This window comes from Nothobranchius furzeri, chromosome 1, assembly GCF_043380555.1.
Source record: "Nothobranchius furzeri strain GRZ-AD chromosome 1, NfurGRZ-RIMD1, whole genome shotgun sequence".
Lineage (NCBI taxonomy): Eukaryota > Metazoa > Chordata > Actinopteri > Cyprinodontiformes > Nothobranchiidae > Nothobranchius > Nothobranchius furzeri.
The window spans coordinates 103,725,482-103,751,606 of NC_091741.1; the positions used below are offsets into that span (position 1 = coordinate 103,725,482).

Consider the following 26,125-nt stretch of genomic DNA (forward strand, 5'->3'; position numbering starts at 1 on the left):
AGAAAGGTCTACTCCAAGGTACTGGAGAGAAGGGTTTGGTTGATAGCTGAACCTCAGATAGAGGAGCAGCAATGTGGTTTTTGTTCTGGCCGTGGAACTGTGGACCAACTCTTTACCCTTGATAGTGTGATGGAGGGGTCATGGGAGTTTGTCCAACCAATCCACAACTGGCCACATGTGTTTTGTGGATTTGGAGAAGGCTTATGACTGTGTCCCCAGAGGCACCCTGTGGGAGACACTCCAGAAGTATGGGGTGGGTCGTCTTTTGCTGAGGGCCATTCAGTCCCTGTACCAGAGGAGTGTGAGTTTGGTCCACATATCCGGCAGTAAATCGCACCTGTTCCCAGTGGGGGTTGGACTCCATCAGGGCTGCCCTTTGTCACCGGTCCTGTTCAGAATGTTCATGGACAGGATTTCTAGGCGCAGCCCTGGTGTTGAGGGTATGGAGTTTGGTGGCAGGATAATCTCATCTCTGCTTTATGCAGATGATGTGGTCTTACTGTTGTCATCAGCGGGGAGGAGTTCAAGTATCTCTAGTTCTTGTTCACGAGTGAGGGAAAAATGGAGCATGATATTGATAGGCAGATTGGTGCTGTGTCTGCAGTAATGCGGGCGCTGTACCGGATACAAGTGGCTTAAATTTTCTGCGGGTTGGCTGGGCTCAGCCTTAGGGATAAGATGAGGGGCTCTGACATTCAGGAGAGACTCGGAGTAGAGCTGCTGCTACTCCATATTGAGAGGAGTCAGTTGAGGTGGTTTGGGCATCATGTTAGGATGCCTTCTGGATGCCTCCCCAGGGAGGTGTTTCACGCATGCCCTGCTAGCAGGAGGCCCCCTGGTCGACCCAGGACACTTTGGAAAAAGAACATCTCCATACTGGCCCAGGAACGTCTTGGGGTCCTGCTAGAGTAACTGGTGGAGGTATCCGGGGAGAGGACGGTCTGGAACTCCCTAGTTGGGATGCTGCCTCCGCAACCCGGACCCGGATAGGTGGAACAAGATGAGATGAGAAGATCAAAATAAGATAAAACAGTTGGACATAAAGACAACAGACTGTTCTCATTTACAGTACGCAAGGAATTATTGAAGGTAGATAATGGAATGTAGGTAGTCAGCTTCAGTGGTTTCTGCAGCTCATTCCAGTCATTGGAAGAGGCAAACTGGAAAAAGGACCGGTCAAAGAGGGTGCGAGCTTTGGCACTAACCATAGAGATTAAGTTACTGGAATGTAAATGGTGCTGGTTGTTGGAAGAGATGAGTAATGAGTGAAGATATGACGGGTTCTACTGATGATTGTTTTTTATATGAACTGATACCAATGTAATGTGGCAAGGTGGAGAAACGAGGGCCCGGGCAGGAATCGATCCCCAGACTCCTGGGTGAGAGTCATACACGCTAGCCAGTCAGCCAAAGGGACATCCCTTTGGCCAAGTAGCCAGGGCGTATGATTAATCGGGTCACAGTGACAGGACACTCACACTAACAACTTCCCCCCTCTTTTCACAAGCACGTCCTCGTGCTCCCGCGCAGGGTGCCACAAACTTCAAATCCATGGACCTACTTGATAGTACTACATGGATCCTGCTGACAATGCCAAATTCAGCAAGGTGGAGATACGAGGGCCCGGGCGGGATTCGATCCCCAGACTCCCGGGCAAACCAGTCAGCCACAGGGATATCCCCTTGGCCAAGTAGCCAGGGCGCATGATCAATTGGGTCACAGTGACAGACACTGTCACACCTTCATTGGTAAACTGTTTAAAATATGTTTATTCTGGTGAGAGTTGGACTCTGCCAAGGCTGCCCTTTGTCACAGATTCTGTTCAAAACTTTTATAGACAAGATTTCTAGGTGCAGCCAAGGTGTTGAGGGCATCTGTTTTGGTGGCCTGAGGATCAAGTCTCTGCTTTTTACAGATGAAGAGGTCTTGTTGGCTCAATGGTTCCCGGCTCTCACTGGAGCGGTTTGCAGCCAAGTGTGAAGCAGCTGGGATGAGAATCAGCTCCTCTAAATTCGAGACCATGGTCTTTTTTCTTGTTTTTATCGTGTCCCGTTTGGCTGTGAAGCAATCATAATTTATGCCTGAATATCAAAGACAAGCCTTGCGGTATTATTCTCACAGGTTATCGCGCGAGACCATGGTCTTGAGTCGGGAAAGGGTAGAATGCCTTCTCCGGGTTAGGGATGAGGTCCTACCTTAAATGTAGGAGTTTAAGTGTCTTGGGGTCTTGTTCACAAGTGAGGGAAAGCTGGATCAGGAGATAGATAGGTGGATTGGTGCTGAGTCTGCAGTGATGCGACCGTTGTACCGGTCTGTCGTGGTGAAGAGAGAGCTGAGCTGGAAGGCAAAGCTCTGGATTTACCGGTCGATCTACGTTCCTACCCTCACCTATGGTCACGAGTTTTGGGTAGTGACCGAAAGAACGAGATCACAAATACAAGCAGCCAAAATCAGTTTTCTCCGCAGGATGGCTGGGCTCTCCCTTAGAGATAGGGTGAGAAGCTCGGTCATCTGGGAGGGGCTCGGAGTAGACCCGCTGCTCCTCCACATCGAGAGAAGCCATTTGAGGTGCTAGTTAGGATGCCTCCCTGGTGAGGTTTTCTGGGCACATTCCCATGTGGCTGGGAAGAGGGAAGTCTGGGCCTCCTTGCTTAAGGTTGGTTTATGCTTGACGCACGTCCGCACGGCTCTGCGCGTAAAAGTTGCGTCATTTTAACAACCACGCCCCTCCACCGCGCCTCCGCACGGCCCAAAATTTCCGCAACGCGCACCTAGGAAATTTTCTAACCACGCGGACGGTCGGACGCGGAAAAACATGGCGGACTGGCAAGAGCTGATATGGCAGAGGTTCGTAAATACAGACATTTGTATGATTCAGCTCTCAGAGATCACTGTGATCAACATGTTGTTAATAATTCTTGGAGAGAAATAGCTCGCACTGTCGGAAAAGACGAGAACGCTGTTAAAAATGCTGGAATGCCATGTTGTAAACAGTAATTTCTACTTCTACTATTGTGTTGTGTTGGATGCATGCCGTAGAGCTCCATGCTGCCCCCTACAGTTTGGGAGAATATTGGCTCACCGCAGAGACAAGCCGCATGAACCATAAACGCTGCAAGTTGTGAAGCGCGTTCCATCCGCGAGCCGCATCACCAAGCGGAAAGTGAATGCGTCAAGCATAAACCAAGCTTTAGGCTGCTGTCCCCGTGACCCGACCTAAAGCAGCTGCAAATGGATGGATGGATCCAATGGGCCATTCCCATCTGTACCGGGTCAGCCCGGGCCGGGTAGCATAGGTTGTTTACATATCTGGGTGGCCTGGTATTTTTCCGGGCCAACCAAGGCTCATTCTCAGCCCTCTTCTCGAGGGGGTCTGCTTCAGGCCGACCAGGGCCAACACACCCACTGCTGACAGCAAATTCACACCTTCCATTAGAGTAAGCCTCTGATTGGTGGGTAGAATCAGCCCACATGGGCTTAAGGCAAGGATGTGTGGAATCAACCGGGCCAGGCTGGGGCCGACTGGGGCTACCCGGCCCGGGCCGACCCGGTACAGATGGGAATGGCCCACAAGTCATCCTATTTGTAGCTGCTTTCACATCAGGACCAGCCCAGGTATGGTAGAAATGGTCCAACACACCACTGCTGACTGATTGGCTGGCTCAAAATAAAGTCTACAATTAGGAGGAGCCTCTGACTGGTGGGTTGAATCAACCAGGGGGGGGGGCTTCCTGCATGTGCAAATAATTATCATTCTGACTGAAGCTATCTCTGTCTGAGGACACACACCCACACACACACACACACACACACACACACACACACACACACACACACACACACACACAGCAGTCTGGATGCAATATCAGACTCAGTCCCCAAATTAACACTAAATGTCACACACTGGTGTGTGTGACATTTTTTCTCTGCATTTGACCCATCCCCGTGGGGAGTGATGAGCTGCAGCTGCGGCTGCGCTGGGGAGCCATTTAATGGTTTAACCCTCCAGTCCAACCCCTTAAAGTGTCCCATTGTTAACGTCTGTGATATGACCCAACCAGTATTTGAACCCCGATTTCCCAATCTCAGGGTGGACACTCTACCACTAGGCCACTGAGCTAGTAAGGTACCCCACCAACCTCTGCACGCCTACAACCAAGGTCCAGTCACCCAGCAGAAAGGGAAAACACCAGTAAATAATGTCGCCAAGTCTTTCCTAAAGACTTAACAGTAGTTAAATAAATCCTCATCTTACCCTCCTCCGCTTTTCCGGAGTCTGGGTCACGGGGACAGCATCCCAAGTAGGGCCTCCCAGGCAAGTCTGCCAGCTCCTCAGCTGGGGCACCCAGACGTTCCCTGGACAACCTGGAGATGTATTTCCTCCAGGTTCTCGTGGGACGACCCAGGGGTCTCCTGCTGGCAGGACATTCCTAAAACACCCCCAGAGGGAGGCGTCCAGGAGGCATCCTGACCAGATGCATGAACCACCTCAAACCTTAAGAAATCACAAAGAGAAATTCCCCTTATCTTGGAGGCTAATAAAAAGTAGTCCCATGAGCAACATGTGCGTCCGCCGTCTTGGACTGAACTATGTTGTATATTGCAGATAGCTTGGTCATGTTTACACACAACCTTACTTGGTGCAACCCTGGAAGTTATTCATATTTTACACAAACACACCTCTAGGTGGTGGCATGACTTTGGCTTTCCTCTGGTTTCAGATTAAACACCTGGTTGAGAAGAAGAGAAGCTTGATAAACGACTTCTGGAAGGTTCACATGAAATCCAGGAAGTGTCCTCACTGCAGGTAAACCCACTTGATGGATTTGTTTAAATGGATCATGCTTGTCATCGTAACCCCATCAGTACATGGGCCTGATGCTGTGTTGTCTGTGAGCAGAGCGGGCAGGTCAACGGTTCGCCGTGAACACAACAGTAAGCTGATTGTCACGATGCCATCAGGAGGACAAACTGGTGACCGCACTAATGGTGAGGAACCGTCACCTCCTGTTACGTAGAGGGGGCTGCCAGTCCGATCCACAAGGCTGTCAGGCAGGCGTGGTCTAATAACTGCATGATTCATTTATCACGCTGCATTAAATAAAGCCAGACTCATATCAGAGCCAGGGCTGAGCTCTTAGGTAACCAAGGTCACCAAGCTCTGTGGTCAAACCTTAACCAGTGCGTCACTGAACTGCAGCTGTGAAAACGCAAACGCAGCTTGTTGATCCAGTAAACATGACTTGTTTCTGCTCTTGTAGAAGATCTGATGACTGGAAAGAGGGTCTACCTGACTGCCAGCACAGCCCGAGAACACGTCAACAAAGTCTGGGAGAAAGAAGGTAACGTGTCATTTCAGTCAGGACTAGTTTCACGAAGAGGAAATGTTTAAAGGTTGCTTTAAATGCTAAAAGCCAAGGGTCAGCCTTCGCCTGCCACAAAGGAAACCAACGCAGGAGCGCAGAATGCTGCAGTTCCACCCTCAGCCACTAGGGGCTGACTCCAGAAAGCAGCTAATCCTCATTGACTCCCATGTTGAATCCAACTCCTCAGCAGAAATAAACATGTTTACAGCCTGGTTCAAAAACCCTTTTAGGATTAATAGCTCTAGTTTACTCTCATGACAACTCTGAATGTGTAACTTATCTGTAGAGGTGTGATTAAAGTTTGAAGTTGGAATACTTAGGGGCATGTTCTTCTGATTGACGGGTAGCAGATGGCCTGTCAGTGCTAGCGCTAGCAGCTAGCCTCCTCTTTGTTCTGTTTGTTCGACTATCATTTTTATGGTTCATCACACACAGACCAAACAGGTTATATTTACCTTTGCTGGCGTGTTTCAGCGTCCACTGCTCCAGGAAAGGCCCCTGCCTCGGCCTCATGTTGGGAAGTGTTACAGCCTAGAAGGCAGACGGCTGCAGAGTCACTCAACCACAGCTTTTGTTAGCGTCAGTTAGCTTGTAGCTACATCGGCTGTGTGGGGGGGGCATCAGTTTCAGTACGAAGAAGTCAGCTGGAGGAGAAAGTAGCTACAGACGGCAGGATTTGGAGTCTTGTTTGCTGATATTTGGACGTCTGGACAGACTGATGGAGCATGGCTCTGAGGTCCATGTTTGACAACGGCAGAATTATTACAATTTAGATGCATTTAATCTGCACATGAATTTATGTTTACTATTTCTCAACACCGCTCGACGGGAGTTAACGTTTGAATACTTTACCGGAGGAAAATCTCTGCTACATCAGTTCAGCTAATTGATACAGCCCTGCTCTCAGCTGCATTGTTGTCCTTCCTGGAGTGATGAGACTCAAGGTTTGGCCATCATGGTGGTAGTAGGAGCTGTCCAGTGGGCTTCAGTTCAGTTCAGCTCTACAGGTGCTGGCACTGAGGGTCGGTCCAGTATGTAACAGTAGCATCCTTATGAGGACACGTCCTTCCTGGTCAGCGTAGGCTGGGTCCTTCTTTCACCACTAAGACCAGAAGTGATGGTCCAGTAACACGACGGCGTTTTAACGCTTTGGCCTGGGATGGCCTCTGGTAATGAGAAGTTCAGCAGTAATCAGGACGCGTCTTGAGTGTCCTTTGAACTTGGACAGCCTCGTCGCTCCGTCGTAACCCCATTGTCCCTAAAATACGACCTTGGAAGGATGCGGACCCTAGAGGTGGACACCGTGTCTTATTTCTTTATTTTCCAGAAGAGCATGAGGGACATTGTTGGACACAGCCAGTCATTGGCATCTTTGTGTCTCCAGGGTTCTTCCTAAGGTGTCTGTTCCCTGGACTGGAGGAGACCAGTGGGTCTAGAGCCTCAGAGACGGGTTTCCACCCGGACCTCTTCTTCCTCGAGCTGCTGGTGGTTCCACCTTGCAGGTATGACATCACCACCTGCAGCACCTAGAGCCAAGGGTCCTTTAACAGTAACAGCCTCTTTGGTGACCTGGACCACGATGACCACATCCTGTCTCCATCAGGTATCGTCCAATCAACCGACTCGGGGACCAGATGTTCACCAACGGTCAGACGGTCAATATGCAGGCTGTGATGAAGGACTGTGGAGTCATCAGAAAGCTTCTGGCTCTTCTAGCTGGAGAGAAGAGCCCAGAGGAGACGGAGGTGACGCTGCTGTAGAAGCAGCTGTGGGTCCATCAGGTACTTCAGAGACTCTCTAACTGGATCTTCTTCCTTCAGGCTGGAGAGCCAGAGGACCATGCCTTTCTGTCTGGGATTCCTGGACAAACTTTACCAGACAAACTCTACAACGTGTGGGTCCGCCTGCAGAGCCACGTGAACATCGTGTTTGACAGCGACATGGACAAACTGATGACGGAGAAATACCCTGGAATCAGACAGGTAAAACGCCGCTCTCACGCCCAGGTAATACCGGAGCCAGGCTCTGTCCCATCAGAAGATCTACGTGCTCGTCTGTGTGTAGTCCAGCCCTGAGTCAGCATCCAGGACGTGTACGGATCACGCGTGTAGGCGTGTCAGTTGGGCTTGGGCGGTATCACGGTAGGACCGTACAGCTGGTGTTACGAACAGCAACAGGATCCGTTCAGTTCACGCGGGAGGCGAGGATTAGATTAGACGTGTGGTTGGATTTTCAGCTTTACTCAAACAGTGCAACATGTTTGGTCCAACTTTTGGAGACGGTCCTTAAAGTTCATGAACACGATGTCATCGCATGACCGCGTGGAGTAGACGCACTGAGAGGAACGGGGAGAAAAATGGCCGGTTGCACTACAGCTGACTTGGTGCCTTAGAAGAACACAAGTTCTGCAGTTTGGGAGTATTTCTGATTCACAGCAGACTTAAAAGGAGAGCCGATAAACGCTGATGAGGTCATTAGTGCGAACAAAAGATGACCGAGGAAGATGGACGCCTCGTGGGCACCGCACAGGAGTGAGCTGTCATTAAATGAGACAACACACTTTTCTGGGGAGGGGAAATACGCAGCCAACCTTCCCCAGGTGTTGCTACTCGCCCCGAAGTACCTGTGTGTCTGTGCCACAAGCTCGTCCAAGCCGGTTTAGATTTGGCAGAAACTGATGTGACTTTATTTTTCTCTGAGTGTTTTTCTCCTCAGAAGAAGCTACAATGATGTTCTGCTGAGCTGTGGTGGCCTCATGGAGGGGGCTATCGTCTAGCACACTGCTGCTAACCACTTAAACATTCTCCCTCTCCTGATAATAACTTTTTACTCTCTTTGACATTGGATGTGCTACTACTAGTTTACCCGTTTAATTATAGATCCACTAGGATACATACAATAAAGTTTATCTGTCACCAAATAGAATATTTACTAATAAATCACAATGTAACCAAAGAAACATTACTTGGTGTGTGTGTGTGTGTGTGTGTGTGTGTGTGTGTGTGTGTGTGTGTGTGTGTGTGTGTGTGTGTGTGTGTGTGTGTGGTGGGAGGAGGGAGATATAGAAGGGGGAGGTGTGACATTGACTGTGGTTGTTTTTAATACAACACTTGGAGTTGCACTCGTTGCATGAAAAGCATAAATAAAACATGATTTGATCTGGTCAGTGACTTGATGCAACCTGCTGGGTTCCTCATATAGGAAACTCTTTGCTGATTGGCTTAATGACCTGACCTGTTTACTGTGTGAAGGTCCTCGAGACGACTCCGGTCCTGGTTCGGTACTATAGATAGAAACAAACTGAATAGAAATGAAACTGGATCCTGTGTGAAACATGTACCATCACCAGATGTTCCTGTTCCTCTGTTTTCTCTGTCAGATCCTGGAGAAGAAGGATGGATTGTTCCGGAAACACATGATGGGCAAACGTGTGGACTACGCCGCGCGGTCGGTCATTTGTCCTGACATGTACATAGGAACAAATGAGATAGGAATACCGATGGTAAATGAGCCGTGGTCCCCTCGGTCTGCAGGATGGGTGGATTTGGTGGACGTTAGGATTTAAACCCAAGTTCTCTGACTCTTTCAGGTTTTTGCCACCAAGCTGACCTACCCTCAGCCGGTCACACCGTGGAACCTGAAGGAGCTCCGTCAGGCTGTCTTAAACGGTCCCAACGTTCACCCAGGAGCCTCCATGGTGATAAACGAGGACGGCAGGAGGACCATCCTGTCCGCTACCAACTTCACTCAGAGGGAAGCTGTTGCTAAGCAACTGCTGACACCTTCTCCAGGTCCACATAAGATGCCCATGAAGATAGTAAGTGTGTGTAAATAAAAGGGTATTCCACTGTAGTGGAGTAAGGCGTGCCTCTTCCCTGATTCTGAATCATTTGTCTGCATCTCGATGCATCGATTATCGGGTTATTCTCCTCAGCTCCACTTATGCGATGACATGATCTTAACCCTGGTTTAACCCCTTGTGCTGCTGTGGTTCCTCAGGTGAACCGGCACATAAAAAATGGAGATGTCTTGTTACTCAACAGACAGCCCACGCTGCACAGACCCTCCATCCAGGCTCACTGCGCTCGTATCCTACCAGGAGAGAAGGTAGGGCTCACCCTCTTATCTGGATCTGGATCTTATCCTAACCCTAACACACCAACCCCCATCTGTCTGCCTGATGCCACAGGTGCTGAGGCTCCATTATGCCAACTGTAAGGCGTACAACGCCGACTTTGACGGAGACGAAATGAACGCTCACTTCCCTCAAAGTGAGCTGAGCAGAGCAGAGGCCTACACCTTAGTCAGCACCAACCAGCAGTACCTCGTGCCCAAGGTGTGTGTCTGTAGACCCTTCAGTGCTGCAGCTGTAGGACAACAGGAGGGAAAGTGCAAGAAGATAAGGCACAACGCAGCATCCTAAACTTCTGGTGACCCGAACACTTCATAGACACAAAGGTCACACGGACCAGCAGCTGTTAGGCATTTTGACCGATTTTGTTTACTCGTCACTTTCGTTTAGTAAATATTAATGTTCAGTACTATTGATTTTAGTTAATATTTAGTGTCCCAGTCTAGCATGTTGATGTCACACACACACACACACACACACCCTTTCTGCTGCGCCTGAACAGCTCACCTGCTTGCCTCCAGCGGGCTGCTGTAGTCGTGCAGTTTGGTTTGCTAGCAGCCAGCCTAACCGTTGTGTTTCTGCTCAGGATGGTAAACCTTTAGCAGGTCTGATCCAGGACCACATGGTATCAGGGACCAGGATGACCATACGAGGCTGCTTCTTCACCAGAGACCAGTACACCCAGCTGGTGTACAGAGGACTGACGGACAAAGCCGGCAGAGTTAAGCTGCTGCCTCCGGCCGTCTTCAAGCCCCAGTGCCTGTGGACAGGGAAGCAGGTAGAAGCTTGAGGAGAAGCTGCTCAGCTGCCTTTGAAGATGTCAGATGTCCCTAACGCTGTGTGTTTCCTGTAGGTGGTGTCCACGTTACTGCTGAATGTCATCCCAGAGGAAGCTGTGCCTCTCAACCTGATGGGCTCGTCCAAAATCCCCGGCAAGGCCTGGATCCAGGTCCCGCCTCGAGCCGCTCCTGGGTACATACCCGACAGCATGTGCGACTCCAAGGTGGGAAAACGTTACAGCTCCATGAGCGGAGAAACATCAGGAGTTTTGCTTTCAAGGAAACGTACCTTCAGGCATCAGAGTCAGACTTGGTTTTCCAGGTGGTGATCCGACAGGGGGAGCTGCTGGTCGGGGTTCTGGATAAGGCTCACTATGGTTCCTCAGCCTACGGTTTGGTCCACTGCTGCTACGAGCTTTACGGAGGGCAGACCAGCGGGAAGCTGCTCAGCTGCTTGGCCCGGCTCTTCACGGCTTACCTGCAGCTGTACAGAGGCTTCACCCTGGGTAAGATCACCAGCAGGCCCATCCTCTGGCACGAGAACACCAGGCCTAAACCTGTCCTCTGTCTGGGTCCAGGTGTGGAGGACATCCTCGTCAAACAAGGTGCTGATGTGAAGAGGAAAAAAATCATACAACAGTCGCTGAAGATCGGGACGAAAGTGAGTCCTCGTTACGCTGACATACAAGAGCTTTTAGGAAATTTGACAGATTCAGTGCTTCTTCCTCCCAGGATGCATCTGCAGACCTGCCCACCTGTACCTAGCAAGTACGCAATTTGGCGTCTAAATATGCTGATACGACAAGCTCCTCTAAACTACCAAAAAGCTGCAGACCCCTGAGTTCTGTAGCAGATGTGCACGTCTGGTGCTCATGTCTGACGTCACGATTGAGCAGCATGGTGAAGGAGTTTAAGCCAATCGTAGAAAAGCAATTCTGCCTGACCTATAGCGTAACAGCCCCGCCCCCTCCTCCCTGCTGCGTCCTCCGGTTCACACTCGATGCTTTTCTGGTGATAATGGGGTAAAGTTCGTGTGTGTGTGTGCGTGTGTGTGCGTGTGTGTGTGTGCGTGCGTGTGTTAGCGGACCAGCCTAGGCGTCGCACCCATGAGGGATGTGGATGTTTTAGCACCCACACTTTTTCTAATGAGGAGGTTAAACACCGACGCGTTACCACCAGTCCGGTCCTCCATGTTTCTCGCTGTGTTTGCCCCTCCCCCTCCCTCGCCTCCTGTCAATGGTACTTTGCACTTTGGTAGCCAGTGTCTCCATCTCGCTGTCAATTAAGTTTCTCCTATATTTCCTATTGTCCCCTCTTGAGCTGAAGATGCAGCGTGATCAAATATGGTTAATTGAGGGCGTGTCTGTATGTAAATGACTGAGAACGGGCACGAGCACCTGGGTACTACGCACAGGTGAAGAAAGAAGAAGAAGAAATATAATTTCTTTATCGCCTCTCAAGATAAAAATCACGAGGCGCTTCACAAAAACAAAAAATGTAAAAATATAAAAAAGAATTTAATTTAATTCAATTCGATTCAAGTTTATTTCTAAAGCGCCAAATCACATGAGTCGTCTCTAGGACCTTCACACAGTAAACATTCCAATACAGGTCAGTTCATTAAGCCAATCATAAAAATGTTTCCTATATAAGGAACCCAGCAGGTTGCATCGAGTCACTGACTAGTGTCAGAGTCTTTACAGCAATCCTCATACTAAGCAAGCATATAGCGACAGTAGAGAGGAAAACTCCCTTTTAACAGGAAGAAACCTCCAGAGGATCCTGGCTCAGTATAAGCAGCCATCCTCCATGTCTCATTAGAAAATGATAAAAAAAATATATATATTAAAATGAGCAAAAATAGACAATTGTGATTAAAAAAATGTTAAGAGTGAGAGAGTGAATAGGAAAGAGGGAAATTAGTGGATCCTGAGGAAAGTGGAATAGGTGGGGAGAGCAGAATAAAGAGAGAGTGGTGAAGAAGGTCATACAAAAGCCACTTTGAACAAGTGAGTCTTCAGCTGCTTTTTAAAGGAGTCCACTGATCTCAGGCTCAGGGGGAGAGAGGTCCAGAGTCTGGGGGCCACAGCAGCAAATGATCTGTCACCTTTGGTCTTTAGCCTGGTGCTGCACAACCAGGAGGCTTTGGTCACTGGACCTCAGGGACCTGCTGGGGGTGTAGGGACTGAGAAGATCACCAATGTAAGATGGTGCTTGTCCATATAAGGCCCTAAAGACCAGAACCAGGATCTTGAAATGAACCCTGAAGTTGACTGGCAGCCAGTGAAGCTGGAGGAGAAGCGGGGTGATGTGGGTGTGTTTGGAGGACTTGGTCAGAAGCCGAGCACAGGCATTCTGAACTAGAGCCCTGCACTGAAGCCCTAGGCCCTCGGGTCGGCCCGGCCTCGGGCCAACGACTGTGCAATTACCTCGGACACGGGCCGGGCCGGGCGCCTTTATTTTTAATTGAATTCATTAAAAAAAATTGAAACACAAACGCAGCAGTAGAGCCCTGCGCGGGACTGTTTTCTTCATCCCGCTCCTGCCCGCTCCCGCTGAATTTCTGACCGTTACCGCCTGCAACTGCAATGTGTGTGTTACACTCCCGCCCGCACCCGCAAAACTCGGAGAAATTATTACCTCACAATAAAAGAGATGTATTGAGTTTGCGTCCTCTCTGGTCCTGGAGAAAACATGTCACAACCCGCAGCTCTTCCATCCATCTGATGCGACTCTCTGTGCTTGTAAAATAATGAATGGATATTTAAATAAAATGCTTTATATTTTACTGCATTAATTTTATATCTGTAAGTCAATTCTATGTAAAGATTGTCTGCGTAAACCTGAACAGGCCCAACCCGGTCTTACTGTGAGACCGGGTTGACGGGTCACGCTTGTGCGTAATATAAGCTGTCTGAGCTGAAGAGATTCTGGGATTCTCCTCAGACGGCTCCTGGATGTGTCGCCACATTGGAGACAGGGACAAGCACTATTCAGCCAAAGTTTCATAATCAGGGAACATTTTCTAAGTGACAAGTCTCTCTGAGTGACAGGGTTTGGAAAACACTCGCTTCAGTGGGAGGAACCTTCCCACATGCGCTCTGGTTCTGCGATGCGCTCCAAACCCCTCTCCACAACTTCAGCTCGCTGTGCACATATGCACTGACAGCGAGCTGCGCTGAGCAGCTCAGATGTTCAGATGGGAATCTGTTCTTGGGTGATTTAGCTACATCTGCGATGTGCGAAACGAATAAAATGTCAGTTCTTCTGCATGCGTCGGGGTAATTCTTTCTATTCTGGAACTATCCGGTCAACTCAAGCCCTGCTTTTGACTGTTCTGTTTTCTTGTGAAAATTGTTGGAAAGAGATAAAATTTAACTTGATTAACACCAGAGCCTGTGCGCCGTCATCTCCGTGACGGTAAATAAGGGGGAAAACAAATTGATCGGATCCTGCACGTCTTTTAACACATTGGTCAGGATTGACGCACTTTGTTTTCATTTAGCTGGTTAAAAAAAAATCGGGCTCGGGCCGGGCCAGAGAATCCTAAAAACCTTTTCGGGCCGGGTCGGGCTGGGGCTCCACCCCCTCGGGCCGGGCCGGACACGGGCTCAGATTTTAGGCCCGTGCAGGGCTCTATTCCGAACCACCTGTAGACGGTTCAGGGAGGTTCTGCTCAGACACGTGAAAAGAGAGTTACAGTAGTCTAAGCGTGAGGAGATGAAGGTGTGGAGAACTGTCTCAAGTTCAGAGCGGGACAGAATGTGACTCAGCTTAGCAAAGTTCCTGAGATGGAAGAAGGAAGAGCGAACAAGAGAACTGACATGATAATCCAGGGTGAGAGCTGGGTCAAAGGTCACACCAAGATTCCTGACAGAAGGTTTGGTGTGGGAAGAAGCTGACCAAGAGAGTCTCTGACTTTGGGAACCAGCTTGTCTGGGGCACAGATGAGGATCTCAGTCTTATCTTCATTCAGCTGAAGAAAGCTCCCAGCCATCCAGGTTTTAATAGAGTCTAAGCAGGTGTGTAACAGCTGCAGCTTAGACATCTCATGGGGCTTAAAGGACATGTACAGTTAGTTGTCATCTGCATAAAGATGGTAGGAGATTATTTTGAAGGAGCTCAGGATGTACTGAAGAGGAAGCAGATAGAGGAGGAAGAGCAGAGGCCCCAGCACAGAACCTTGTGGGACACCACGGGTCAGAGAGGCGGTGGAGGACCTAAACTTGGAGACGGCCACAGAAAAGGAGCGCTCAGAGAGATGAGAGGAGAACCACTCCAGAGCAGTTCCTGATAGGCCTACCCAGTCTCTCAGCCTCTCCAGCAGCAGGTGATGGTCAACAGTGTCAAAGGCTGCAGTCAGGTCCAGCAGGATCAGAACAGAACAGTCCCCTGCAGCACTGTGGGTCAGAAGGTCATTAGAGACCCTAAGAAGAGCTGTTTCAGTAGAATGAGCTCTACGAAAACCTGACTGGAAGCTATCATAGATGTTATGTTGATCAAGAGCAGCTGTGAGTTGTTTAGACACGACCTTTTCCAAGATCTTGGAGATGAACGGAAGTTTAGCGACGGGTCTGAAGCTGCTATGGAGAGGGGTCGAGACTGTTTTTTAAGAAGCGGGTGGATTACAGCGTTCAGGTGGGGTTTATTATCAGACGAGTGCGAAGGAACGTGTGTACGAGAGGCCACCGCATTATCATAGGATTTTGACCGTTCGTACGAACGTTCTAGATTTCCTTCGTAGGGAGGAATTTAGCAATATTTATACAAATGTTTGATGAACGAGTGTTCATTTTAGTTTTTTAATTCTATTTTTAATCTTATTATTCATGTTATATGTAGCACGTTAGTACCGAAGCAAGTTCCTAGTTTGTGAATTGTTTGTTCACTGACAATGGCAATAAACCTATTCTGATTCTGATTCAAACCCGTTATAGGTGGTGTTAGGGTGATTCAAGCTAACGCAGACGTCAGTGGCATCAGCTCATGTTAAATAACGAGATGATTCCTCTGACTAGCCTCGTACCACCACCGCTCCTAATCCTTACTACCCTACTTCTGAGTGAAAGCTTTGCTGCTTTCCAGCGGCGCCTCGTTGATTCCATGCAAAATGGCCGCATTAGACATCTGTCCAGGGTGTCCCTGCCTGTCGGGGTCACCAGCTCCTGAGTGACGGAGCACACTCACCACTACAGCTCTGCTCTTCCTGTTGCTCAGGCGCTCCAGGCAGCATTCAACCTGCAACCTAACGTGGATCCAGCTGATGCCCGGAGTCGGTGGCAAGATGCTCACCTCAACCCTGACCAGAGAGACTTCAGCATGGCTGACCACAAGTTTAAGGAGGTGGCCAACCAAGTGAACAATGACATCAACAAGGTACGCTGTTACTGCGGCCGTGTCAAAGGTCACAGTTAGCTTTGTAGCTATAACACAGACCTGAGTAGAATAGACTGGAACCATGCTTAATTAGGTTTTCTGGCTCGGACGGGTAAGGTTGTGTTCTGAGTTTACCTTCACATGTTTCGACCTGCGACCGTGGTCTTCATCAGAAGTGTCACAGTGTGACGCGTCTTTATCAGCTGTTCTTCTGGTGGGCGTAATCTGGGTTGGTCACGCCCACTCCGCTGGCTGGTCTTTGGAGAAGGAAGTCCACGCATCGACCGAGCGGGACCGTGTCAGTAGGGACTTCAGATTAGACCCGACTAGAAGAGAAACTGAACAGGTGTATCTACAACCGACCCGAGAGCTGGAGTGTGGCAGACAGACGAACGCTGAAACCATTAGATAAACGACAGGACCTTCTACTAGAATGGACAGTGGTCTCTTGGCCATGATGGTCCTGTAGAATGGCGACGGTTGTGTCATGTGACTGTCCCTCAGGTGTGCAAGACGGATGTTGGTGGTGAAGTCCAGACTAATCATGTCCAATGTGATCTTTACCTGAAGGTGTGCATGCCAGTTGGACTTCACACCACCTTCCCGGACAACAACCTCCAGCTCATGGTCCAATCAGGAGCCAAGGGTTCTACGGTGAACACCATGCAGGTATGTACACGCACGCACGCACGCACGCACGCACACACGCACGCACACACACACACACACCTCTGGTTGCTGCGGTCCTTTTAACTTGCTTAACACACATTTGTGGTGTTTTGTGTCAGATCTCATGTCTGCTTGGTCAGATTGAGCTGGAGGGCCGCAGGCCTCCACTGATGCCTTCTGGGAAATTCCTGCCGTGCTTCCAGCCTTATGACCCTTCACCTGGTGCCGGGGGCTTTGTTTCTGGGCGGTTTCTCACAGGAATCAAGCCACAGGTATGTGTGGTAAAGCACGCAGGACATGAGGAATGTGTGGGCTTAACTCTGGAGAACAAGTTCTCTTGAATTCTTACTAAAATGTGAAACGAGGTCCTCAGGATCTTCTAAACAGCATGAAATGTGCTGATTCATCCTAAAGCAGAATGCAGGTAGACACACTGCGCTCCCGGGACCACACAGTTGGTTCGGAGGCTCCGCCTCCTTCCGTCCTAGAGAACATGAATCCAGCTCTTTGGTTCAGGAATCATGAAGTTACAGCCAGGAATGTTTGTCTTGTCAGGAGTTTTTCTTCCACTGCATGGCTGGCAGAGAGGGACTGGTGGACACGGCCGTGAAGACATCCCGATCGGGATACCTGCAGAGGTGATGCTGATGCTAGGACTAGCTGCTGGTAATGACAGTTTCCTGTACCATAGAGCTGTGCTGACCCCCCCCCCCCACCACCACAGGTGTATCATCAAGCACCTGGAGGGTTTGGTGGTGCAGTACGATCTGACTGTGAGGGACAGCGACGGTTCTGTGGTCCAGTTCCTGTATGGTGAAGATGGGCTGGACATCCCTAAGACTCAGTTCCTGCAGCCCAGACAGTTCCCCTTCATCGAGGACAACTATGAGGTACCAAAGGGACCCAAACGGGCCACAGCGCTGCTGCTGGTACTTTAGCTACATCCCACCCAGCTGAGGTGGTTTGGCCCTCCTGGACGCCTCCAGGGGAGGTGTTTCAGGTGTGAAACACCCAGGTCAACCGTGGACACGCAGGCTTGCCTGCTGGGGGGTGGTTGGGCCTGTCTACTGGACCTGTACCGCAGACCCAGATCCAGTGATATTGGTCCCAGAGGGGAACCCGTTGAATGCTTTATTAATAAACATGTTTCTGGTGCAGCTGATCAGTTCAGACTCACTCTGACCAGGTCATCAAGACGTCCCAGGACCTGGACAGTGTTCTGGCCCATTTGGACCCTCAGACTGCCAGTCGACACTTTGCAGCCATCCAGCGCTGGAAATCAAAGAGAGACACCCCCTGTCCTCGCACAGGTAGAGGACGGTCAGTCTATCTACCTAGGGTAGCTTTGTCTTTAGTGATGTAACTGTGTGTGTGTGTGTGTGTGTGTGTGCGTGCTCATCAGGGGCGTTCCTGCTGTTTTCCCAGAAGAAACTGTCTAAACTCCGAGAGGGCACAGAGACAGCCTCTGCTGTCCAGCAGGTATGACATCACAGCACACCTACCGGTGACCGACTTCCTTCTAACTGTGGTTTGATTCCTTGGTCCTCAGCTGGTGAAGAAGTGGCAATCTCTGGAAGATGGTGGCAGAGCTAAATACATCAAAAGGTCGTGCCGCTGCCCAGACCCCTCGCTGGGATTGTTTCGTCCGGACGTCTGCTTCGGGTCCATTTCTGAAAACTTTCACGACATCACAGAGAAATACCTGGAAAGCAGGAGCGGCGGCAGGAACGCTCACAGGTACAGAACACCCGAGTGTGTGACGGGCAGCAGAAGCATTGTGGAACTGAACACACACCAGAGTCTAATCAGCCAATCACACGACAGCACAGATCAGCCCTCGTCTAGATGAGCTGCTGAAGTTCACGCTGAGCATCAGGATGGAGGAGGAAGAGGCTGAATGGTTGTTGGTGCAGACGAGCTGGGTTGAGTGTTTCAGAACCTGGCCGTCTGCTGGGTCTCCACGGTTTGGACTGGTTAGACTGGTTTAGGTTAACTACCACTGAGAAACGGTCCGCTCAGAAAAAAGCTGCTTCAACTCGTCCAACAAAAAGAAAAACACACAGTTCATGCACACAGTCTATTAGTCTAAGTCAGATTAGTCACCTGGGCTGTGGCGTAGCATTCAGCTGGGGGTGGAGGGGTGTTTTTAGTGGGCTAGGCCCTGACCCGATGACCTGACGCAGGAGTCTGGACATCTGGGAGCCTCTCCTCCGGGCCTGGGGCTGCGACCTTTTGGTTTCGGTGACTGAACCAAACCAAAGCAGGCAGGGGTGTTGGTTGAAGAGCAGCAGGAATGGACCGGTGGAGCTTACAGAGAACACAAAGGCCATTGTTGTTGCCCTTAGTCATCATCACACATCTGACCCATCTCCGTGGGGAGCGGTGAGCCATTTGGTGGTTTTAGGTCTGATTTAAACGTCTCCCATCAGCCCCAGGAGGAGACAGGCATGGACGGAGACGTTTAATGCCTAAATTATACTTCTCCATCTACGCCGGGACGGACGGATGCAACGCCATTATCCGTCCTTGCGAGCCTGCAGGAGAGCCCTCCCAAGGACGGACAGAATCGAGCTCTCTTTTCTAAACATCCGTCCAGCGAGACAGAGAACGCAAGCTTGTGATTGGTCAGGGCACCGCTGTCGTCGACACCGCTGCCATTGCACCCTCAATAACATAAAGAGAGCCGAGGATATCTAGTGCATCATTTTCTGTGTTGCGTTCTAGCAAATTTTGAGCATGCCTCCGTCACCCTTCGTGAGCTGGTCAGAGAGCCCTTACGCCGACGCATAATGGCGTTGCATGTCTCCGCAGACGGAGAAGCACAAATCAGGCTTTAGGCTCCTTAAACCCAATAAATAGATGTTCAGAACTTCTTGGTTTAGGTTGGGTTGGAACCCGTTTATAACTGCTTAGAGTTCCAGTTATGGGGTTGTGTTTGGTGAGTTTTCAGGGCTCCTGGGCTACTGTGAGCCTCAACAGTTTCATGATATACATTATGAAGGGTTTCCAGTTGTAAACCAGTTGTGCTATGACCCGTTTAAGACAATAGTGAATGTTAGAAGTGCCTGAAACTGTTCACTGGTTAGTTTTTAATGTAAGAGGAGACTGAATGTGACGTGTGTTCTCTCTACCTGTGTTCAGCATTCGTCAGCTGTTGCATTATAAGTGGCAGCGATCTCTGTGTGAACCTGGTGAGGCTGTGGGCCTGCTGGCAGCTCAGTCCATAGGAGAGCCCTCTACCCAGATGACCCTCAACACCTTCCACTTTGCTGGCAGAGGAGAGATGAACGTCACTCTGGGAATCCCTCGGTAATGTATTCACCTTTAACGTGCACGAGAAACCATTATCTGGGCCATAGGTGGTGTTAATGTAGCTGCTGCAAGTTTCAGTCACCGTCTACCTTAAAGTTGGACCTAGAGCCTTTTTTCCAGGAGCTCTACTCAGCCTAAGACTGCTCTGTGCAGCGTGGTTTGTAGGTTTGTTCTCATGCAGCTCCATGACTGAAAGTGGGTGCGTCCCTCATAGGTGCGGGGGTGTGATCTTTACTCATGAACAGTGTACCTGTGTGCTCCACAGAAACACAACTCAGCTGAAAAACGTTGGTGCTGCTGGACATTCTGCTCAGTTTTATGGCTTTTTGTCAGATGCTGAACCAGGAAATGAATGCAGGCATTGAAACTGAAAATATAAAACTCTGTAGCAACCAGTTACCCCCTTATCCAATCAGTGGCCAGAATCACAATGCTAGCCCGACTCAGCCTTGCCAGGTACCTCAACGGAGCAAGGACTAAAAATAAGGGAAAACGTACCGAGCTTGGGAACTGTGGTCGGTCCGAGTTGCTCTGAGTATTGTTCCTGGAAAACCACCTAAAGTGGCCCTGAGGGAGGAGATCCAGACACCTGCAGGCGGTGCTGGCCAGAGCAAAGACGAACTGGGGGACATGGGACCGTCTCAGGCACAAGAAATTATAATTTAGACTTACTCTTGAATAAAAGTATTTTAATTTCATTCACAATTTGGTCATCCATTGTGTTTGTCATTTTATTGAAATAGCTTTCTATTTTAATTTACTAAATAAAAAAGACCTAAAACCCTAACCCATACATTCATCACAAAAATAAAATAATAAAATATTTCAGAATCAACTTTATTGCCATTGCCCTGTTTGCCAACTGAATAAATAAAAGCCAAGCAACAATTATAAACCTCTATTAATGGCTACCTACAACATCACCATCATCATCATCACTTTAATCCTCATCAACACTTTTATCACCATCATCATCATTTTTATCGTCGCCACCACCACCGCCACTACTAAAGGTGTGGGCGCTCATTCCGACGCCCACACAGTAAAAAAATGCAAGTGGCTGCTTTAGTCGTCATTGGCAGTGAATAAGTTGAGGAGATCTTCGTAGTATTCTGGTCACCGTTCCACAAGTGGTCAGCAGCTCCTGAAAGCCATACAGAAGTCTCACTCCATGGTCTCATCGAGCTCCTCCCACACCTTTGGCAACGTTTTTGCCTCCGTAACCACCCGAGCTGCATTCCGCTTGGACTACCGGTACCCATCAGCTGCCTCTGGAGTCCCACAGGTGGAAAGGACTCGATAGGACTCTTTCTTCAGCTTGACAGCATCCCTCACCGCCGATGTCCACCAGTGGGTTCGGGGGTTGCTGCCACGACAGACACCGACGACCCTGCGGCCACAGCTCTGGTCGGCCGCATCAACAGCAATCATACCTATAGGGTTTCTACATTTAGTTTAGCCTTTTGGGGGCATGCACAGTACTTGCTGTCTCATTCTGTACATAAATGTGTCTTTCCCACAGCCTGAGGGAGATCCTGATGGTGGCTGGTTCCAACATCAAAACCCCCATGATGAGCATCCCGGTTCTGAACAACAGGAAAGCCTTGAAGAGAGCTAAAGTCCTGAGGAAGAAACTCACCAGGGTGTGCCTGGCTGAGGTCAGAGTAGAGTCCTTCTGTGCTGCCATCCTTCTGTCTCACTGCTGCACCCGCCCCGCTTACATATGTTTGTGTGTGTGCAGGTGCTGCAGAAAGTAGATGTGGTTGAGACACTTCGTGTTGAAAACCATCAAAAGCTGCGGATTTTCAAAGTGATGTTTCACTTCCTGCCTCCCGAGCGTTACATCGATGATAAATTACTATCTCCTCATCAGATCCTCCACTTCATGGAAACCAGGTTTGTGTGTGCGTGTGTGGTGCATTTGCACATGTGTGTGTGTGTACGTGTGTGCATGTGTGTGTGTGCGTGCATGTGGGAGTGTGTGTTTGTGTGTGTGTATGTGTGTGCATCTGTGTGTGGGTACATGTGTGTGTGCATGTGTGGTGCATTTGCACGTGTGTGTGTGTTTGTGTGTGTGTGTGTTTGTGTACGTGTGTGCATGTGTTCATGTGCATGTGTGTGTGTGTGTGGGTACGTGTGTGAGTGTGTGTACATGTGGTACATGTACACGTGTGTGTTTGTGTACGTGTGTGCATCTGTATGTGTGTGTGTGCATGTGGACGTGTGTGTTTGTGTGTGTACGTGTATGCGTCTGTGTGGGTACATGTGTGTGTGTGTGTGTGTGCGTGTATGCGTCTGTGTGGGTACATGTGTGTGTGTGTGTGCGTGTGTGGTGCATTTGCACGTGTGTGTGTGTACGTGTGTGCATGTGTGTGTGTATGTGTGTGCATGTGTGTGTGTATGTGTGTGTGCGTGCATGTGGGCGTGTGTGTTTGTGTGTGTGTATGTGTGTGCATCTGTGTGTGGGTACATGTGTGTGCATGTGTGGTGCATTTGCACGTGTTTGTGTGTGTTTGTGTACGTGTGTGTGTGTGTGTGTGTGTGTGTGTGTGTGTGTGTGTGCGTGTGTGTGGGAGTTTGTGTGTGTGTTTGTGTGTGCATCTGTGTGTGGGTACATGTGTGTGCATGCGTGGTGCATTTGCACGTGTGTGTGTTTGTGTGTATGTGTGTGTGTGTTTGTGTACGTGTGTGCATGTGTTCATGTGCATGTGTGTGTGTGTGGGTACGTGTGTGAGTGTGTGTACATGTGGTACATGTACACGTGTGTGTTTATGTACGTGTGTGCATCTGTATGTGTGTGTGTGTTCTTGTACACACTACATACTGAGGACCATTTTGACCATTTTCCCTACAAAGTGAGGACATTTTTTTGGTCCTCACTTTTTTTTAGAAGCTTACTATTCCAGTTAGATGTATGGTGTGAATTAAGTTTTAGTTAAGCTTAGGAATAGATCAGCGTTGGTTAGGGTTTGGTGAAATCACAAAAATGAATGGAAGTTAATGGAGGGTCCTCACTATGATAGAAAGATAGACGTGTGTGTGTGTGTGTGTGTGTGTGTGTGTGTGTGTGTGTGTGTGTGTGTGTGTGTGTGAGCGTGCGAGCCTCTCCAGTGGGACTACAAAGAACCATCCTGATGCGTGCCTAACCATTCCCAGGTTTTTCCGTCTTCTCCTTGAGGCTGTTAAGAAGCGCTCAGCCAAACTGGCCTCCATCGCCGTGGAGACGAGGAAGGCTACCCTCAGAGATAAAGACATTGATGGAGATGCCACAGCTGGGGTATGGTTTGACCAGACGTTGTGGCTCATTCCCACTTCTGCTTGGTTTTCGGTGTTCTGTTCAGCTTTTACGATATTCAAAGGATCTTTTCCTCCTTGAAAACAGTAAAAAGCAGATATGTTTGTCCCGTTGACACTGCAGGTTGATGATGAAAGAGAAGAGGAGGAAACGGAGATAGTTGATGACCAGGGAGATGAAGGAGATGCTGATGCGTCAGATGCCAAGAGAAGAAGCAGACAGGAGGAGGAGGTAGGACTGACCACGCTGTCAGGTTCATGAACAGCTCCTGTGAATGGATGCAAACACAATCATGCATCACAAGCTCACAGTGCTGCTAACCTCAGACAGGAGACTTTTTACATAAACCCATTTAGGAGGTGAACAAACACCTGGATTCATGACTACCTGACAGACAGACGCCAGTTTGAGACTGGAGGATTGTGTGTCTGACCAGGTGGTCAGCAGCACAGGGGACGGTACTCTCACCATTCCTTTTCACGCTGTACACTTCAGACTTCCTGTACAAGTCAGAGACCTGTCGTCTGCAGAAACATTCACAGCACTCTGCGCTCGTCGGGTTTATCAGAGCTGCTGGAGCGCCGTGTGGCACGGGACGTTCATCTAATCTTAAATGTGGACAAAACAGAGGAAATGAATGTAGATGTCAGAAGAAGCAGGAGCAAGTTTAGCTCTATTTGCATCATGTGAGAGGAAGGGTTGGTGAAGGAAGAATGTAAATACGTCGGTGTCCACCTGGACAACAGACTGAACTGGAGACACAACAGTGAAGTGGTCTACAAGAAGAGAGGGTAGACTACTGCAGGAGGAAGCTCCAGTCCTTTAAGCTTTGCAGCAAGATGCTGGATATCTTCTATAATATATTTTAATCTGTTGTGGAGAGTGTGAGATCTTGGTCAATCAGCTGTTGAGGAAGCAGCATATGAGCCAGGGACCAAAAAGGCCTGGTTCTGGTTCTCTTCATGACATCGTCAGACCTGCTGGAATCCAAAAGGCTACAGGAGGTCCTTCCTGCCCCCAGCCAAAAGCATCTTTATCTACTCAGAGACTTGTCGTCTGCAGAAACATTCACACCACTCTGCGCTCGTCGGGTTTATCAGAGCTGCTGGAGCGCCGTGGCTGACATTGTTACTGTTGCTTTAAAGTAGAGCTGGCCGGCAAACCCTTACCCTTCTTCTGGCACCAAACGCTTGTTCCCCAAGGCTCTTGTCCTGTCTGCCTGCAGAGCGCTTCTTCAGTCCTCCTGAAATCTATTTTTTATTCAGTGGACTCGAAGACTGTTGGACTGAAGTGGAGGTATGGATGGCAGAGAACTTTCTGTCCACATGAGAGCAAAACAGAGGCAGTGTTGTTTGGACCAAGTGGTCATCTGACCTAGAGGTAGACCGATATTGGTTTTTCTGTTGCCGATATCGATATGAGGCGGCCGTGGTCAATCAGTCAATCAATCAATCAAAGATACTTTATTAATCCCAGAAGGAAATTAGAGTTTCAGTACACACAATTCAGAGATCAGACATTCATGGGCAAGACACATGACAAGAATTGGTGACTGTGGTTATTCGCAACCCTGAGTCGTGCTACCTTAATAGAGATAAGAGGGTTACATGAGGATTGGTTCAGGTGGAGGGAAAAAAAGGCACTTCAGAGTTACCCTCCACGGGGAGGGCAGCTTTGCTCTGCAAAAAAACACCTCAAACATATATGCAACAGACTTCAGACATTACACAACATAAGTGTCCACTAGGTGGGGTGGTGGGTTGGGACTGTCCGCACTTCAGTTCCTGCAGCCATGATAGAAGCAGCGCATGTCACCTCAGTGTGGATGGGGGGGGGGAGCATTGATGGTTGGAGGGTTGCAGTGACCCTGGAACGTTTCGGTGGCCTTCGCGCAGTCCCGCCCAGGCTGGGAAAGGAGACAGAGTTGAGTTGCCATAGCGACGGCACATTCCACATATCTTCTGAGGGGGGAGTTTTCGTTGGAGCCTTGCAGGCTCAAGGGCGCCACATTCCAATTAGAAATTGTTTTGGGGCCAGACAGAGATAATTTCTTCTCTGTCTTGCAGTTTGTTCGTCCTCAACCTCTCAAAATCCCAATAATGGACGTTAATCTATCCCAATCCGTGCTGATCTGTCCACTCTCTCCTTGATGGCATCCATTTTCTGTGCCAATTAATGAATCTCGGCCAAAGTTCCAAGCTTACGATTCATCTCGACAATTATACGAGTCTGTGAATTCACAGCGCGGTGCAAGCCATCTCTGAGCTCCGGGATCAGGCCAATATTCCTCGACAGCTCGTTAATTTTTCGGTAAGCCAGGTAGCCTCCAAGGCCAATGAGCAGGAAACCTGACACCAACACCACGAATATCCACACATCTTCAGAGTCATCCACAAACAGCTGAGTTAAACACATCAAGTTCCACTGTTTCCAGGAGTCCATGATGTGTCCAACTGGGTTTGTCCCGGTGGGGTATCCGGGAGCCCCTTCTCCCGTTCTCATAGTTAAAAAAATTTTATCAATCGCGTTGAGTGACCAACTGACGAGATCCATTTAAGTGAATTTCAGTTTCCAGTTTCCAGAAAAATACAGAAGCAGCCGTGCACCCAGCACACACAGAAAGGCAAAGGCCTTGAGGATAAGATATGGAGGAGAGGAGGAAAAAGGGCTTGGGGAGAAATTATGACACGTCTCTAAATAAAGTAAAATTTTCCAGTGCACATTGGAGACAACCCATAGAAGCACTGATTTGATCTCATTTGAGAGAAAAATAAAACAGGTTAGATGCACCTAATAAATAAAATTATAACAAACTCAGGAATCTGTTCCTTTGCTTCATTGTTCTGGTGCTGAGAATATCACTAATGTAGATCAAAGGAGATACACAGATGAATACACCTCTTATTTATTATTTGGAGACTACATTTACTGCAGCTGGCAGAGGCAGAGATTTTTTTCTATTGATACACGGAGTTTACAGAATCATTTTAAATTTTAATAGGGGAAGACTGCAGGAGGGAGCGGTAAAATACAGGGGGTCCCCAGCAAAAACAAGAAACTTAACGAGTCTGATGAAACCCGCTGGTTTTCCATCAGGCAGTCACGGGGCAGCTCCAACGACCCAGTGGCTGTGCTGGGTCAATGTTGTCGAGCTCAGTCCGGTGGCCGTGAACAAGCCGAGGCGGCGTCGTGCTCT

General features: G+C 49.1%; 1 protein-coding gene across 1 annotated transcript in view; it reads left to right on the forward strand.

The window, feature by feature from the left end:
- The window catches only part of polr1a (RNA polymerase I subunit A), a 67,273-nt gene that overhangs the window by 15,732 nt on the left and 25,416 nt on the right, over window positions 1-26,125 (forward strand). Inside the window, exons 6-32 of the mRNA XM_070552814.1 lie at window positions 4,722-4,807; window positions 4,901-4,989; window positions 5,262-5,342; window positions 6,751-6,868; window positions 6,970-7,111; window positions 7,187-7,348; window positions 8,746-8,868; window positions 8,956-9,183; window positions 9,366-9,473; window positions 9,556-9,702; window positions 10,085-10,276; window positions 10,352-10,501; window positions 10,600-10,783; window positions 10,856-10,938; window positions 15,495-15,653; window positions 16,224-16,322; window positions 16,442-16,594; window positions 16,878-16,960; window positions 17,047-17,212; window positions 17,509-17,632; window positions 17,725-17,801; window positions 17,872-18,059; window positions 19,464-19,631; window positions 21,157-21,292; window positions 21,376-21,530; window positions 22,791-22,911; window positions 23,053-23,160. Of these exons, the coding sequence (XP_070408915.1) occupies window positions 4,722-4,807; window positions 4,901-4,989; window positions 5,262-5,342; window positions 6,751-6,868; window positions 6,970-7,111; window positions 7,187-7,348; window positions 8,746-8,868; window positions 8,956-9,183; window positions 9,366-9,473; window positions 9,556-9,702; window positions 10,085-10,276; window positions 10,352-10,501; window positions 10,600-10,783; window positions 10,856-10,938; window positions 15,495-15,653; window positions 16,224-16,322; window positions 16,442-16,594; window positions 16,878-16,960; window positions 17,047-17,212; window positions 17,509-17,632; window positions 17,725-17,801; window positions 17,872-18,059; window positions 19,464-19,631; window positions 21,157-21,292; window positions 21,376-21,530; window positions 22,791-22,911; window positions 23,053-23,160 (3,630 nt within the window). The remainder of the gene's footprint in view (window positions 1-4,721; window positions 4,808-4,900; window positions 4,990-5,261; window positions 5,343-6,750; window positions 6,869-6,969; window positions 7,112-7,186; window positions 7,349-8,745; window positions 8,869-8,955; window positions 9,184-9,365; window positions 9,474-9,555; window positions 9,703-10,084; window positions 10,277-10,351; window positions 10,502-10,599; window positions 10,784-10,855; window positions 10,939-15,494; window positions 15,654-16,223; window positions 16,323-16,441; window positions 16,595-16,877; window positions 16,961-17,046; window positions 17,213-17,508; window positions 17,633-17,724; window positions 17,802-17,871; window positions 18,060-19,463; window positions 19,632-21,156; window positions 21,293-21,375; window positions 21,531-22,790; window positions 22,912-23,052; window positions 23,161-26,125) is intronic.